General features: G+C 36.4%; 1 protein-coding gene across 1 annotated transcript in view; it reads right to left on the minus strand.

The window, feature by feature from the left end:
• Window positions 1–13,274: 13,274 nt before the first annotated feature.
• LOC126460891 (potassium channel subfamily T member 2) overlaps window positions 13,275–14,848 on the minus strand; it is a 627,462-nt gene continuing 625,888 nt past the window's right edge. The window contains exon 24 of the mRNA XM_050095956.1: window positions 13,275–14,828. Within this exon, the coding sequence (XP_049951913.1) occupies window positions 14,003–14,828 (826 nt within the window). The 3' untranslated portion in view covers window positions 13,275–14,002. The remainder of the gene's footprint in view (window positions 14,829–14,848) is intronic.

A 14,848-nucleotide genomic window follows, 5' to 3' on the forward strand; every position in this document is an offset into this window, starting at 1 on the left:
AGTCATGTGTGCAAGATGCCTTTGCATGAGAGTGTGTGTGTGTGTGTGTGTCTGTTGTCTGTTGTTGACAAAGGCATTAATGGCCAAAGCATTCATTGTGAGAGTCTTTTCGTTGTGCCTATCTTTGACTCAGCATCTCCGCTAAATAGTGAATAGCAACATTTGTTTTCATAATACTGACATTTGAATAAACATATTTCCCTATTATGTTTGTGTCCTTGAGGAATCCATTGAAATTAGATTGTTGGAGAATCTTACTAATGCATTTGTATTGCATTAAGCAGAGATGTACCCTATTTTAACATGAACTGGAAAAGTAGCCCGTGCTTTGGCCTGACAGAGGTTTCTAATCACAGTTATAAATAGTGAATAGTACAGTGTTTATACAAGTGCATACCTAAGAACTTTGTGTTCAATTTACTTAGTGCAAGGCATTATTTGAAGGCGATCCTTTGACTGAGAAGAGTACAGAAAAATCACCTGCCCACAGAAGCAATTAAGCTCCAGTTCTCTACACAGAGCACAAGTTTTGAATCAAGAGATAAATCTAACTGCTGCTCTTGAGAATTTATCAAATTATTATAACAGGGAACAGTAGTGCACCAGCTCTCAAGAAGCAAACAGTAATCAGCAGTCACAGTACGTAGTTCATAGAGAGTGAAAAATTTTATCATTTTGTCGGATGCTGATGTGTTCAGCAGTACTTTTTAAATTTCTTCATTTTCTATGAAATGTAGATTCACACCATCATAAGTGCTGTTATTGCCCGTTTCATTTTCTGTTGGTGTCAGTTGCAAAGATTCATCTCTTGAGTAGGGAGCGGTAATCAGCATTTTATTATGTGCTTCTGTGTATAAGTAAACTGCAACTGCTTCTTTTCTTGTCTGTATTCAGTATTAATTTTCACTTCCTCTCTTGTTCATGAATATTATGGATGTCACAGTGCACAGGATTTTCTCCAGCTTAAGCCATAGTTCTGTTTGTTTTTTGTTGGCTATCAGATCAGAAAGAATATGACTCATGAGGTGATAAAGACTACTCGCCTAAATGGGCAGGTTGAGAGCATTTGCAACGTTGTTCCCACGACCAAATGAGATTTGTAGTCACATGGCTTAAACCAGATGCTCCACCAAGTCTGTAAAAACCTTCAAGTGCATATCTCTTGATCTGCATTAATGGTTGGAGGGCTGTCGGGTTATTCTTTGGGCATATACTATGTCCTGAAATACTCAGGATGGGCAGAATGGATGGCTGGAGAAACTCCTCTACACATTGGATGAGTAATTAGATGTAATTCATTGTAGAACCTATTGATACTAAGGTGATTAATATACACTGTCCAGTCATGTCAATATATTACTTGTGTGAATATGGCCCCCAGGATAGATGCATACTTTGCCTTCCAGAATGATGAGATCACCCAGGGAATGCCATGAAAGCATTTCACAGACTATAAAGCTTTCTCCTGTGAGCTGGACCCTTCCAACAACTGTCGCAAGGTTGCTTTCACATGTTTCACTCCATACATGCCAATGGCCATCTGTCCGAAGGAGCGTGAAGCATGATTCATCTGAAAATACCACCAGTCATCATCAATGAATGTCCAATTGTGGTACTGGCATGCAAATTCCAACCTTCATCACTGATTAAACAGATGCATGCTGCAGAAACCCATATGCAGTAGTGTTCACTGAGGAGACACTGTTAGTAGCCCCTTCTCATGTGGGCAATAGTTGCTCAACAGTCATGAGTCTATTTACCCATACACATCTCTGCAGCTGTTGTTCACCCATCATTTATGGCCCATGCTACACCACAGTTGTCACAGTGCTGATTCACAGTATAATTTAACTGTGGTGACACATGAAGAGTTTCAGAAATGTTTCCACTCTTGGCCACAAAGCCAACAATCATGTCTTTTTGGAAGTCAGATAAATCACTCCGTTTCTGCGTTGTGATGATGACTGCACAGTTTGCTGCATCCCCTCGACACACTTTATATACCACCCCACCACTAGTTCTGTAGCCTACTGTCTGTATGTGGTTATTGCACATAGTTCTGTAGCATCTGGCATACTTCAGGGTACTGTGATAAGACAGCTACTGTACACAAATTATCTGCTAGGATATCTCTGTAACTCTATGGGGCTGTCACAGACAATGCAATTGTGGTTCAAAATGGCTCTGAGCACTATGCGACTTAACTTCTGAGGTCATCAGTCGCCTAGAACTTAGAACTAATTAAACCTAACTAACCTAAGGACATCACACACACCCATGCCCGATGCAGGATTCAAACCTGCGACCGTAGCGGTTGCTCGGTTCCAGACTGAAGCGCCTAGAACTGCACAGCCACTCCGGCTGGCACAATGCAATTGTGTACATGCTGGTGACATCATCAGGAAATTGTCACAAAATGCAGAAAGACTCGCCTGGTGCAAAGACTGGTAGCTGACCCTCAAAATAAATAAATGTAATGTAATACAAAGAAATATCTGATACTGTTTTGACTATGTGATCAGTGATTGCTTACTGGAACCCATCACAACCATCAAGTGTCAACATAGATCTACTGATCGGGAAGACAAATGTCAGACTCAGATTTTTCGGATGCATCATAATGGAATGTAATTTACTTACGAAACTGTCCTTCAGTTTCTTGAGTATTGTTTGATGGTCTGGGACCCTTACCAAGCAGACTTAATCAAAGTAACAAAGATTCGAAGAAGGGATACTAATATTTGTAATATTGTGACTGTGTACTACCAGATGTAAAATGCATCAAAATGTAAAATTTATTAATACAAACAAATCTTCAGTTTGTAATTTATAAACTGACATATTCAGGAGAATAATCTGTATGATGTCTTGAAACTGTATTATTTCTAGGGATTGTATTTGATTATTCGATGTTGAATAAATATTATTATAGAAATGCTCTATTAAGTGCAAATGGAGATGCTAAAAAATAGTGTCATAGTGCAGTACTGAAAGCCTTATTCACAAAATTCCAAGACACAACACAGAATGAGAGACCAGGAACTGGACTGATGACCATAGATGTTAAGTCCCATAGTGCTCAGAGCCATTTGAGACCAGGAACTATTACTTACAACACATACATATTGTGTAACAACCAAGACTACAAAATTGTACAAATTTGTGTTTGTACAAAAGACTTTCTTCCTTGGCCTGCAGCATACAACAACAGATGTAGCCAAAATCCTTTTATCAATGGAACAGCAAATATTACCATGAATTGCAAATAAAATGACCAAGAAGCTCACTACAGCACTGTAACACACCAAATAATGCTACAGAATGCACTTAATCCCTCTTTCCTCTCTGAGGGATGGGCTAACAGTTACAAAACATATGTATACTTTTTTCTGTTTCTAAATGTATCTATCTACAGTACTTAAAACAATGGAAAATCCAGGATGGAATACAACAATATTATAAAAATAATAACCACTACTCGCCATATATCCCCCACCCCCTCCATCTAACCTCCTGACTGCAGCTAGCTGTCCTATCTCTCTCCACCTCATCCCTGTATGCTCCCACAAGCAGCACTTTACCACCCCCACCCCTACCCCACTATCTCTCCCCCTCCCCATCCCAGCCCAGCCTTCACCTTATCCCCACCATGCAGTTACCTTTTTATCATGTGCTGCTGCTCACAGTCTGGTCTCCGCAGACAGAGACTGCGGTCATGTGTGTGTGTGTGTGTGTGTTGTCTATTTCCGATGAAGGCCTTGTTGGCTGAAAGCTTATTTTCCAACAGTCTTTTTGTTGTGCCTATTGTGACTCAGCATCTCCACTATAGGGTGAGTAGCAACCATTCTTTTCATAATATTATCTGCAACACTTAGAATTTGTACTCCCGAATGTAAGTACCTACTGTCTTCTTGTAATTTTACAGTTTTCTCAAATGATTATTCCCTGTGATTCACTTGTATGATAATTAATTATGTGATACAGTCATGTATAAGTGATTACATGTTTTCTGAAAGGACATTACTAAATGTGTTTTTAATATGTAAAAATAAAATTGTTAGTGGAAGGTACAATGGAAAATATATTTAATACATGTATTACAATGTGTGTTACATTCTATAACATTTAACATTTTCTTTGCTTTCCAGATTCTCATAGAGGTCCACATCACTTTAAATTCAATTTCTTCAAACAAGTTAAACATAAAGGCAACACAGTGTGAAAAGAAATACCTAATGTTATTTAATCATTATTGATTCTTACAATTTATAAAAATGGGGCAATATTATAGTGGAAATGGAAAACAAATGATATGGCGACAAAATTATTCAAAGATAAAAAAAAAATTGTGACAATAAGAAAATATTTCAAGTGCACAAATATATCTGAAGAACAACATTGCAATTTAATATGTTGTGGAGTGCATAGTAATTAAAAGAAATTGATTTGACTCTTGGGATGCTGCATTTTTACAGCTGCAGTACTTTTATATAATAATGATAGCATCTTGTGATGTATTTAGAGTTTCTGAGACAATTTTGTAGCAAACCCAGTAAACACATCAGAACAAACCATTTGTAAGAACTGTTATTTTAGGCCAGTTCATACACTTGAGTGTCAAGTACTTAACAGGAAGGAAATGCCCGATTTATGTTTTAATGTTCACAGAATATTCCCAGACAATCTGAAGTACAATATATCATATATTAAAACAAATCACACAAGAATGAAATTAAATTATTTATTTAGATTATCTGATAATTTCTGTTCTCTTCTCTGAATTCCTCATTTCAAAATATCATACTATCAGTCTTGAGCTGCAAATGTTAAAGTTCAGTACCTTCCAGTTGACTCTCATAAATAGGAGTTAGTTCACACTGTACATATTTTAAGCTATTTACAATGCTATTCAAGAAGCCACTTATTACAAAGTTGGCAAAACAGTGATCAATTAATGATAATGTAACATTTCTGCTTTGCATACAGGTATGGCTCTTGCAGCCATCTTCATCCCTCTCTCTCTCTCCTCTTTCACACGCACACACACACACACACACACACACACACACACACACACACACAACAATTTCAGGCAAATTGCAAAGCATATGTCTGGCAACTGTATTAAAAAAATGCACAATGTAATATGCCCTATAAAACGATTTTGACTGTCAACTATAGGTACATATAAAATATACACTTACTTATGGATTTATATAACAACCTTTCTTTAAATTCACAAATATGATGTATAAATATGAAAATAAGCTATACACTGTAAAGGTTATTATAATAGCCAAACCTAAAAAATGAACTTGTGACTATTGAATGGACACAGTTTCTGAATTAAAATACGAGTTACATACACATTAGAAAAAGATGTCTTCACATAAAATGTATTTACAGTATTCTGGGAAGAAATGGCCAGTAAAATATATTTTAATTTAGTAATAATGTACATCTAAAAATTGCACATCTACAGTGCATGTTGATATCCAATACACATGTCACATTAAGGCAAAATGACAAGGATTATCCTTCAGAAAGAGTATACACAATATTTTTCTGGTATAAATGTGGGAATTCGTTTTATGTGGTATTCACTTGTAAATAGGATATAGTGTGGTATCCACTTGTAAATAATGTATAGTCACAGATTGTGTGCCAATGTCTGTCCGATTTACTTGAAAGTATGATTTGTTAGTACAAATATCTTTGTAAACCAACATTTTATCTTGTCATTTTAAGTTTTGTTCTCAGACTAGTTTTCTTGTGAGTGTCTTTGTTGAAAATATAATTTATGAAAAACACTACTTTTTACTGTCAAGATTTTTGAATATCTCAAAGGAAATAGTGGCTAATTTGAGAACAACTGCTACATTAATACGGAGTGGCAGAAATAAAGGATAACATTATTGAGAACAGAAATAAAGTGCTCTTACGAAATAGGTAACCCCCACAGTTAATCCAGCTACAAAATGATTAATTCACTAATCTGATCAACCCTCTTGAATGGATCTCTCTCTCTCCCCACACACACACACACACACACACACACACACGCACACCGAGATGAAGGGGAACCGTAAATAGGGAGAGGAACAGAGAGGGTGAGCGAGTAAGTGTGTGTGAGAGAGAGAGAGAGAGAAGAGGAAGAAGAAGAAACAAACTAAGTAGATGTAAATGGAATTTTAGTTGCCAAAATTTTCTCTAGTAATCCTGTCAGTTTCACAGAGTGCGCAACAGTTACATGAAGAAAAGAAATGTATGTCTGGCATTGTTAGCTGGACTGTTCCACAGTAACACAGAATATATTTTACGATGTTTGGAACAGAGCAACGAAATACTTTCATTTCATCCAGGGAAGTTACCTGGAAACATACATCGAAAAAATAAATGGAAGAACTGACGTTATTACTGCAGCACAGCTGAAACCTGATGAATCAACGTTTGTACTAAGAATAAATGATGTTGCACATCTAGTTATTTCTCTCCACATTTCAGCTGATTACTGTGATTGTGATATACAACTGAAAACTAGCAGATGACTACACTGTGATACTTGTGGATGTGTAACCAGACGAAAATTTTTTTATCAAATTATTTCAACAGAAAATATGGTTAAGGAATGTACCTCAACCAAAAGTTATTCTTTATTTATGCACAACTGAGTCACTATAATTTTATTTTATGGCTTTCCTTAAATATATTTATACTTGAATTGCGTATGTTGCACAGAACTGAAGTCAACCTTCACTGTGATAAATTATTTATCTTTTTACAAAACTTATGATTAATCGTCGTGTTTCTATTTCACCCATCTGAAGTCTGTATAGAACTCAAACTTTTCTTGCAAATCAGATTAGAGCAACTGACAGTCCCATTGTTGGTGAATACTGTTTCTTTTCTTGATTCATACATCTGGTTTCACACCTCCCAACATCTTTAAGAACTTAACTAGAGCGTCATGACTTGAATAAACAGCTGTTGCAACTATCAGTATTATTAGTAGTGGTAGTCAGTTTTTATAATAGTTATCATGTGTGTTTGCTTTACTTTATCTATATGTAAACTACATACACAAAAAACAGGTATTTAAAATCTCCAGCTTTTCCAGTTGCACTACTCAGCCTCAAATTTATATGCTAGTAAAAATTTCTCACTTATGTCCAGTGCAATTATTACTGTTTGAATTTGTAACCCCAGATCCATAATCAAATAATTGTTTACATTATGATAATGGGCATTACATTAAAGACTTTTTCATCAGAATAAAGAACTTTGCTCTTGATTTTAGACAAAGATGAGAAGTCAATTTTTTTGTTTTGCTCCTATATTATCGTTAGTGTTTTGCTCCTATATTATCATTAGTGATTAAATTTTATTTCAAGCTGAGTTCTTTTGACAGTGTGTTCCCAGTTTTACTACATTTTCCTCAGTTTCTTGGTGATTCAAACATGTCAAACATAAGAAAGAATTTGAACAGATGCCAGTAGTCTATTCTCATACATATAAAAATGTGAATAGCACACTAATAGATATACACAGATATTTTAATCAGAATAGATACTGTTATTGTGGCTGAATCTTACATATTGTGTGTTGCTAGGAAATACAGAGCAAAATCTAAATACCAATGTGAGGAAAGGGCATTGCTCAGTGACCAAAGGGCACATTGAACAGCTGTAAGGTATGCAGAAAGCACGGATTGCCTGTTGGACTTCCACATTCCTTCATTGAATGCCAACATACATATACCATCCCTCTCTTCCTGGAACCGCAGCTCGACTGGACTGTAATGCCAAAAGTATGACGTGATTCATTACTCACCTCAATCTGGCTAATGTTACGAGAATATTTGGGGTGAACAGTCTGAAGGAGGACATTCATACTAAACTGCAACCGGTTACAAGTACATTTTTATCTGGTGGCTGCTCAATACTACATCTGTTCCTTAAGTGATGGTCATTCCTCATACAGATATTTAATAACTGAAATAACATTCATGTGGCACAACAAAAGAAACTGTCAATTGAAAATGAAAAATTATTTTCTCCTCCAACATAAAATATCTCACGCATCTCTCATCAGTCTATATAAGTAATGGGAAGTCCTGGTAGATTGTAAATAAATTAAGAATAGAGGAGTCTTTGAGTCTTCCCTTTATGTGAAATATGCTAGAAAATATGTCTTGGAGGCTGCTGTAATTCGTAAGGAGAGTAAACATCATCCATTCGCTCTTTGATACTATCATACATCATATATTGTGTCATATTCCTATCTGCTACAGTTGTCTTTCAATGAACAATGTAGGAAAAGACAGATTGCTACTTACCGTAAAGAAGACACATCAAGTTGCAAACAGGCACAATTAAAAGACATTTACATAAAGCTTTCAGTCACAGCCTTCATCAGTAAAAGAGAGACACACACACACCACTCACACACACAGGCAAGCACACCTCACACACACATGACTGCGAACTCCAGCATATCCGGCCGGAATCATATGGGATGCAAGCAACACTCTGAAATGAATGGGGAAGGGGAAGGGATAGTAGTGTATGGGTGGGCAGAGAGAGAAATGCTGTCTGGTGGAGTGTGTGGGGGCTAGACTGCCAACAGGCACAGCATCAGGAGCTTGTGGGGCAGGGGGGCAGGGAAAACATGAGCAGAAAGGGAGAAGAGCGGGGAAAGGCAGGCAGATGAATTGGCAAAGGGCTGCAAATAAACAGGGTGAGAGATGAGAAAGGGGAGGAGATGATAGGACTGAGGAGGTGGTAACTGTTTAGATCTTTCTTTACATATGACCAGATGTAGAAAATAAACCTAGACTGCAATATCTTGCATAAAGACAATGACATACATTGTTTTTCAGTAGTAAGCACAACACTTAACTTGCTTCACATAAGCAAGTGAATGAGAGAGATAAATGGAGAATGAGTAAGAGTTTGGTATTTAAATACGGAAACAATAGTTGGAGGAAGTAAATAAACAATCGGACAAGACATGTAATAATTTTAACTTTCAAAAAGAGGTGTTTGTCAGATCAGCATAACAACTTAACCAAAAACACTGTGTGAAAGGATTGTATGAAGTTGAAGTCACATACAAAGATATTATACAATTTTGTATAAATTTGCTTAATAAACTGTGAAAGCTCTCAAAAAATCATGTAAATTTGAAGCCTTTAAAGTTTTGGGAAACCTATGTATAAAATTTCATTCTTCTCTACACAACCATGAATATGAAATGAAAAGTAAAGAGCCATCTCATTAGTTTCTCAACAAAGTGCCTGATAGTGACCACATTAACACAGAGCATTATGTTGTTTTCATTGTGTAATCAGTGGCACCTTATGAATATGAACGTGTTTGTAGTGTTGGATGACCTCTGCCTCATATTTTATGATGATCAGCAGGACACAGACTTTGTCTCCTGATACGTACAACAGGAATTGTACACAACACTACAATAAGTCAAAAGTGACAACACATCACAATAATACTAATGGCGGAAAACAAAGTTTCTGCAATTCAATAACTATTTGTTTTATGCTAGATTAATTGCAATTTTGCAAAAGCTTCTGTAATTGTATAAAACATGTGCATAAATAATAACTGAGACTGTAATTATTCTTTTACATAAATGTGACTCAGTGAAATTATGTTTTGAACCAACATTTTAGTGGAATTTACTTATGTTTACAATGTACTCTGAGTGCTCATATTTGGAGAATCTGGGTACTCATCCTTGTCTTGCAAATTTCTCAAAGGACAGAAAAGTTTGTGTATCAGTAGCCTTTATTTTTTTCATTCTTCAAATAATCATTAGTGGTTTTTACATCTCATCATTTGAGATTCTCAAATACTATTTGTAATCTTCATTTTGGACCTGGGTAGAATTGCATGGCATATGTTTGTTGTGTTTTTGATTTTGATGATGGGAATGGAGAAAGTGGAGTCAGCCCTAGAACAGATAGCATGATACACCAAATGGACTCAGTTTATTTGGTGACTGCAGTAGAAATGTCTGCTCTACAGAAATCTCTTGTAATGTGATATACATACGCAGAGTCAATTAGTAACATAAGCCATTTGCGCGCTTCGCTTATTGTCATATTAAGTGGCCAGAAGAAAATGAGTAAATTAGTATAAGACATCAGGAATTTTATTTTATACCATGTGTTCCACGTGGGATATATGAGTGCGATAATAATGATGAATGCATAAATAAATAACCAAATGGGATGCCATGTGCAATAACACATGGACCATGTCATCAGTCACCATATGCTGCACACTGTGGAGAGATTCAACATTCTTTAACCAATAAAATTCTATTCTATTATCTTGGAGCTAATCACAACAATGTCACCACAATTTAATGGCTTCTCTTATGGAGGAACTACGCCTTCCAAATAAGTCTTTTCAAGCAATACCATTATCTTGGTAATATCTCCCATCACAGATTTGATCACTTGTGCCTATAATGACTTTGCTTGATAATTCTGCCATCAGTACTGAAAATGGCCAAATTGGTAAAATATTTATGAACTTATCAGACTTTTTGTAAATAATGTGATTCCCAGCAGATATTGTCCAATCACATCAATTAAAAAAAACTGGAGATACTTCAGTATCCAAAAACCAAAGTATTAAATGTTATATTTGTAATGTAATCCAGTTTGATCATTTCATCTACAGGCATACTTATATTATGATATATTGTGCTTTATTATTTTGTAGCTCTGACAAGGATTTGTACTGAGTCAGATAGGAATAGCTGAACATCAGCTACAATTATAGTTCAAGCTCATCTAAAGTGAGTGGGCTCTTTCCATCACACAGCAGAAAATTCGAGCTGTTACTGTATACGTGAGGCAAACTATTGCTGTATCACTTGAAAAATGTATTGTGTGTGATGAGTGTGATGTATGAGGGTAATCATATAATTTCAGCTATCCCCTTGAAAAAATATTAATTTTTTGTACGTTTGAGGTATATGTCTTCCATACTGGTACATACTGAAATCCTCATACCTTAGTACCACACTACACTGCTAGATGAGCCAAAATTAAATGGCACAGCCCATCTCCTCTACATCAATAGGCTGTGCCATTTTGTTAGCTCCTCTAGTGGTGCACTCTGACACCATGGCATGCAGATATCAATGTTTACCAATGACTGCAGATATGTACCTGCAAAGAAACAGAAAATTTGTTACGTAAGTTGTTTTTTCAAGAAGACGATTAAAATTATATGACTTTTAGTATGATAAACCTCATTTACACTTACTCAGCAAAATAGTATGCAACTTTTATGCTTTACTGGGCAATATTTTTCCATTTTGACTCAAACGAGAAGTGAAGTGAAGTTTGTTGAGTCTGAGATGGGCAAATGTGCTGCTGGAAGGTAAGCAATGACAATGCCACTAATTTAGTACCTTGTGGCTGAAACATTCAAAGAAATAGTTGCTGCTGTACAAACGAAATTCACACTTTTTCCTTTCAAGTATCAAAAACCTGGCAGTTTCTGTCTCTTCAATCTTATGCCTATAGCCTAGCTGAACATTCAGTAGAAATGTCTACAGTTGAAAACTTGATTTCCTCCCTCAAGCTGTTTGATATGACAGTCTGCTATAACTTCAGCAGTTATTGAGCAACCACCAGTAGTCACAGTGAACTGTGTCGCTAAAATGTTAGTAAAGCCCCATCTACATACATAAGGTGATGGGGATTAGTCAGAGAGGCTCGGCTGGCTCATGGGCCAGGAGATGAAGGAGGCTGACAGCTATCTGACTGGATTGTACCAGAAGGCCGGGTAGTTTATTCAAGGATGAGTAATACTTAAACTGGAGAAAAGAGTGGTTTTTCTCGAAACAGTTAAATTTTCTATGATGTTACATGTGTCACACACCGGTCAACTACAGTAGTGGTTGCCCATTTTCATTTTTGTTTATTGTGTATTGATAATTTTAGGCATCAACTCATACATTTAAAATCTCAGAAATTATAATTAATATAGAGGTTACTGACAATCATTCTTCCCAAGTGCCATTCACGAGTGGAACAGGATAGTGGGGGGGATTAATTAGTGGTGCTCTTCACCACACACTGTCAGAGCAAATATGATTATAGTTCTTGTTGAAAGATGGTGTTGGAAGTAAAAGGATATCATAAATTATTTCACCACTTCATAAAATGTATTTTATGGATACAATTTCAAGCACCTCATTGAGCACCTCATCCAGACAGCAGAGTATAGTCTGATTCTTTAGTTAAATGTCAATCATGCTATGGGCACATACCTTCAACCGAGTTTTGTATCAATAGTCATTATCTTTAAATTGGTTACATTTACGTAAATAATGCTACAGAAATTAACTGAACAGCTTCAATAGATAAATTAAATTGTCCTGATAATAATTTACTCCTTGACTGGTTTTAATGGTTTTACAACATTAACCCAGTTTTTCTTTTTATCAAGGAAAATGTGGATTGATACACAATTCTGAATTACAGAATACAAACAACAGTTTGAACTCTTGCATCAAAGAACAAATTTTCAGAAAGCAGAAAGTTGCAAATGTGAAGACCATGCATAGATGCTGCTGATTTTTTGAAGAAAACAAAATTTCTTCTTCGGGCTGATAATTTTGTTGTCTCCTAGCCACTTCGAATGTGTGTTGTTAATGAATACATACTGTCACTTCTTGAAAAAAAAAAAAAAAAAAAAGCATTGTTGGAAAAAGTGTAATCTGAGATCATTTGAGATAACATATTACAACTGCCAAGAACATTTTAGGGAGAGTAATTTAATTAAAAACAGAGTGAAGAGACTGCGTTAATGTTCTGCAATATATGCAAGATAATGATATTGAGAGTAGCAGAAGTTCTGCAAACTGTTGAGATACTTTGAACAGCAAAGAAAAAAGGTCTTACATATTTCTCACATAATGTTCTGCTTATGATATGTTATATTTAACATATTCTACACATCTTCATCAATCTGCATACATAAGTGCAGCAATGAAATGATTCTCAGTTGGTAATTCAATTAGAAACACTATGCACAGATATTTGCTTGATTCCCACATTAGAAGTAATTTTAAGAAAACTAAGAATTATTTGATAAAACAGTTGCTCTTTCTCTAAATAATATGCTATTTGAGAGTATATTTCATTATAAATTTATATTTTTAATAGTTACAACTTCAGTCTTAAGCTTCAGAATTATTTCTGCTACAGAGTAAACAAAATATACAAACTTCTTATATATTTCACTTAAATGCACACTCTTATTTATATCACTGTACACTATACATATGGTATGTAATAGATGATATTTACAAGGCAATGATGCTGCTATGCAGCACACCAAATAGTTTTCAGTTTCTAAAAAGTCTTCAAGATAACTTACAGCTACACACTATTTGTTCCCATTTCCAACTCATTCGGTGCCACACCGGAGAATATATCAGCCAAGAGAATGATAATTGAGAAAAATAGAAATGATGGGCTGGTGAAGAATCATTCCTTTTCTACTTAGCCCATCTGATATTTTTCTTAGCTTATATCAACAGTCTCTGTCTGTTGAAGAGGCAATATGTGCAACAAGAGTAAGTAGACAGATATCGAGGAAGCAAAACATGCCCTAATTTCTGTAGTTATCTGTAAACAACATATGTTGTTTTAAAATGACTCATTTCTTCTTCACTTATCAGTAAATTAAAAATATCTCAAAGTAGCACCTATTTAATTTTATGTACTAAGTTGTACTACAAAGTCGTTATTTGTCAACAGCTAAGTACTAACAGTACCATTTCACTCATTTTGCACATAGACTCTTACAGTTCAATATAGTTTTCAAGGTACTGAAGTAGATTCAGCTGTTATACTTTTCTTATTCAGAATTTATCACTGTGGGGCTGAGGAGCAATCAGTTTACAGCCACTTGTTCCGGACTACACTGCTTAGTCTCCTCCCCCACATAAGGTGATATCATACAAGTGTACCTTGTAGGTGTTGGGGATCAGCCAGAGGGGTTGGGCTGGCACATGGGCCGGGAGACGGAGGAGGCTGACAGCTGTCTACACTGCAGCTGACAAGGCTTGACACATCAAGTGAACTTGGAGTCTGTGCACAAATTCCCAGTCCTTGACTATTTACAGTTCCTGAACACCCTCCACTACTTCTCGCACCTGTATTGGTACATATGCCACTGTTACAACTGACACTGATGCCAACACTCCCACTGCCACCCGCAGGGCTGCCACCAACAGAAAGACCAGTTGCAACAGTACTGAGAAGGTTACTACAGCTGTTTTCACTCTGTGAGCTTCCTTCTTCTGGTGGTGTCACCTCTAGACCAATGCTTCCATTCAATGCTATCTTAATTGGGTTGCTATGGTTGGAAGCATAGGAGAAACCTAGGTCTTCTAGGCTGCTTTTTCGTCTTGTGGGACCAGAGGGTGCCAATCCCTGACGCAGGGAGTTTGAACGACGCAAGAGTATATCGTCAGCAACACGTAAGGAGTTGGATCGTGCTCTGTAGCATCCTGCAGGACTGGGACTTGCGGCACATCCAGCAACTGTAGGACTATCTGGAAGGGAAAGGGAGTTTGCTTTTGTTGTTACAAGTGGAGGGGGTCTTGGAGTTGGTGTATAGCCAGACAATCCAATAGTGGAGCCGCGCCGACTACCAGCTGCAGAATTTGCCATCTGTTGTACCAGTTGTTGAGAGCAGAAACTAATATTTGACTTCCGGCGGCTGTTGTGACGTTCAAATGTCTTCTGTGCTGAGAAAGGGCTGGGTCGTACTATGTATCTAGAACAAAAATTAGCTAT

This window comes from Schistocerca serialis, chromosome 1, assembly GCF_023864345.2.
Source record: "Schistocerca serialis cubense isolate TAMUIC-IGC-003099 chromosome 1, iqSchSeri2.2, whole genome shotgun sequence".
NCBI lineage: Eukaryota > Metazoa > Arthropoda > Insecta > Orthoptera > Acrididae > Schistocerca > Schistocerca serialis.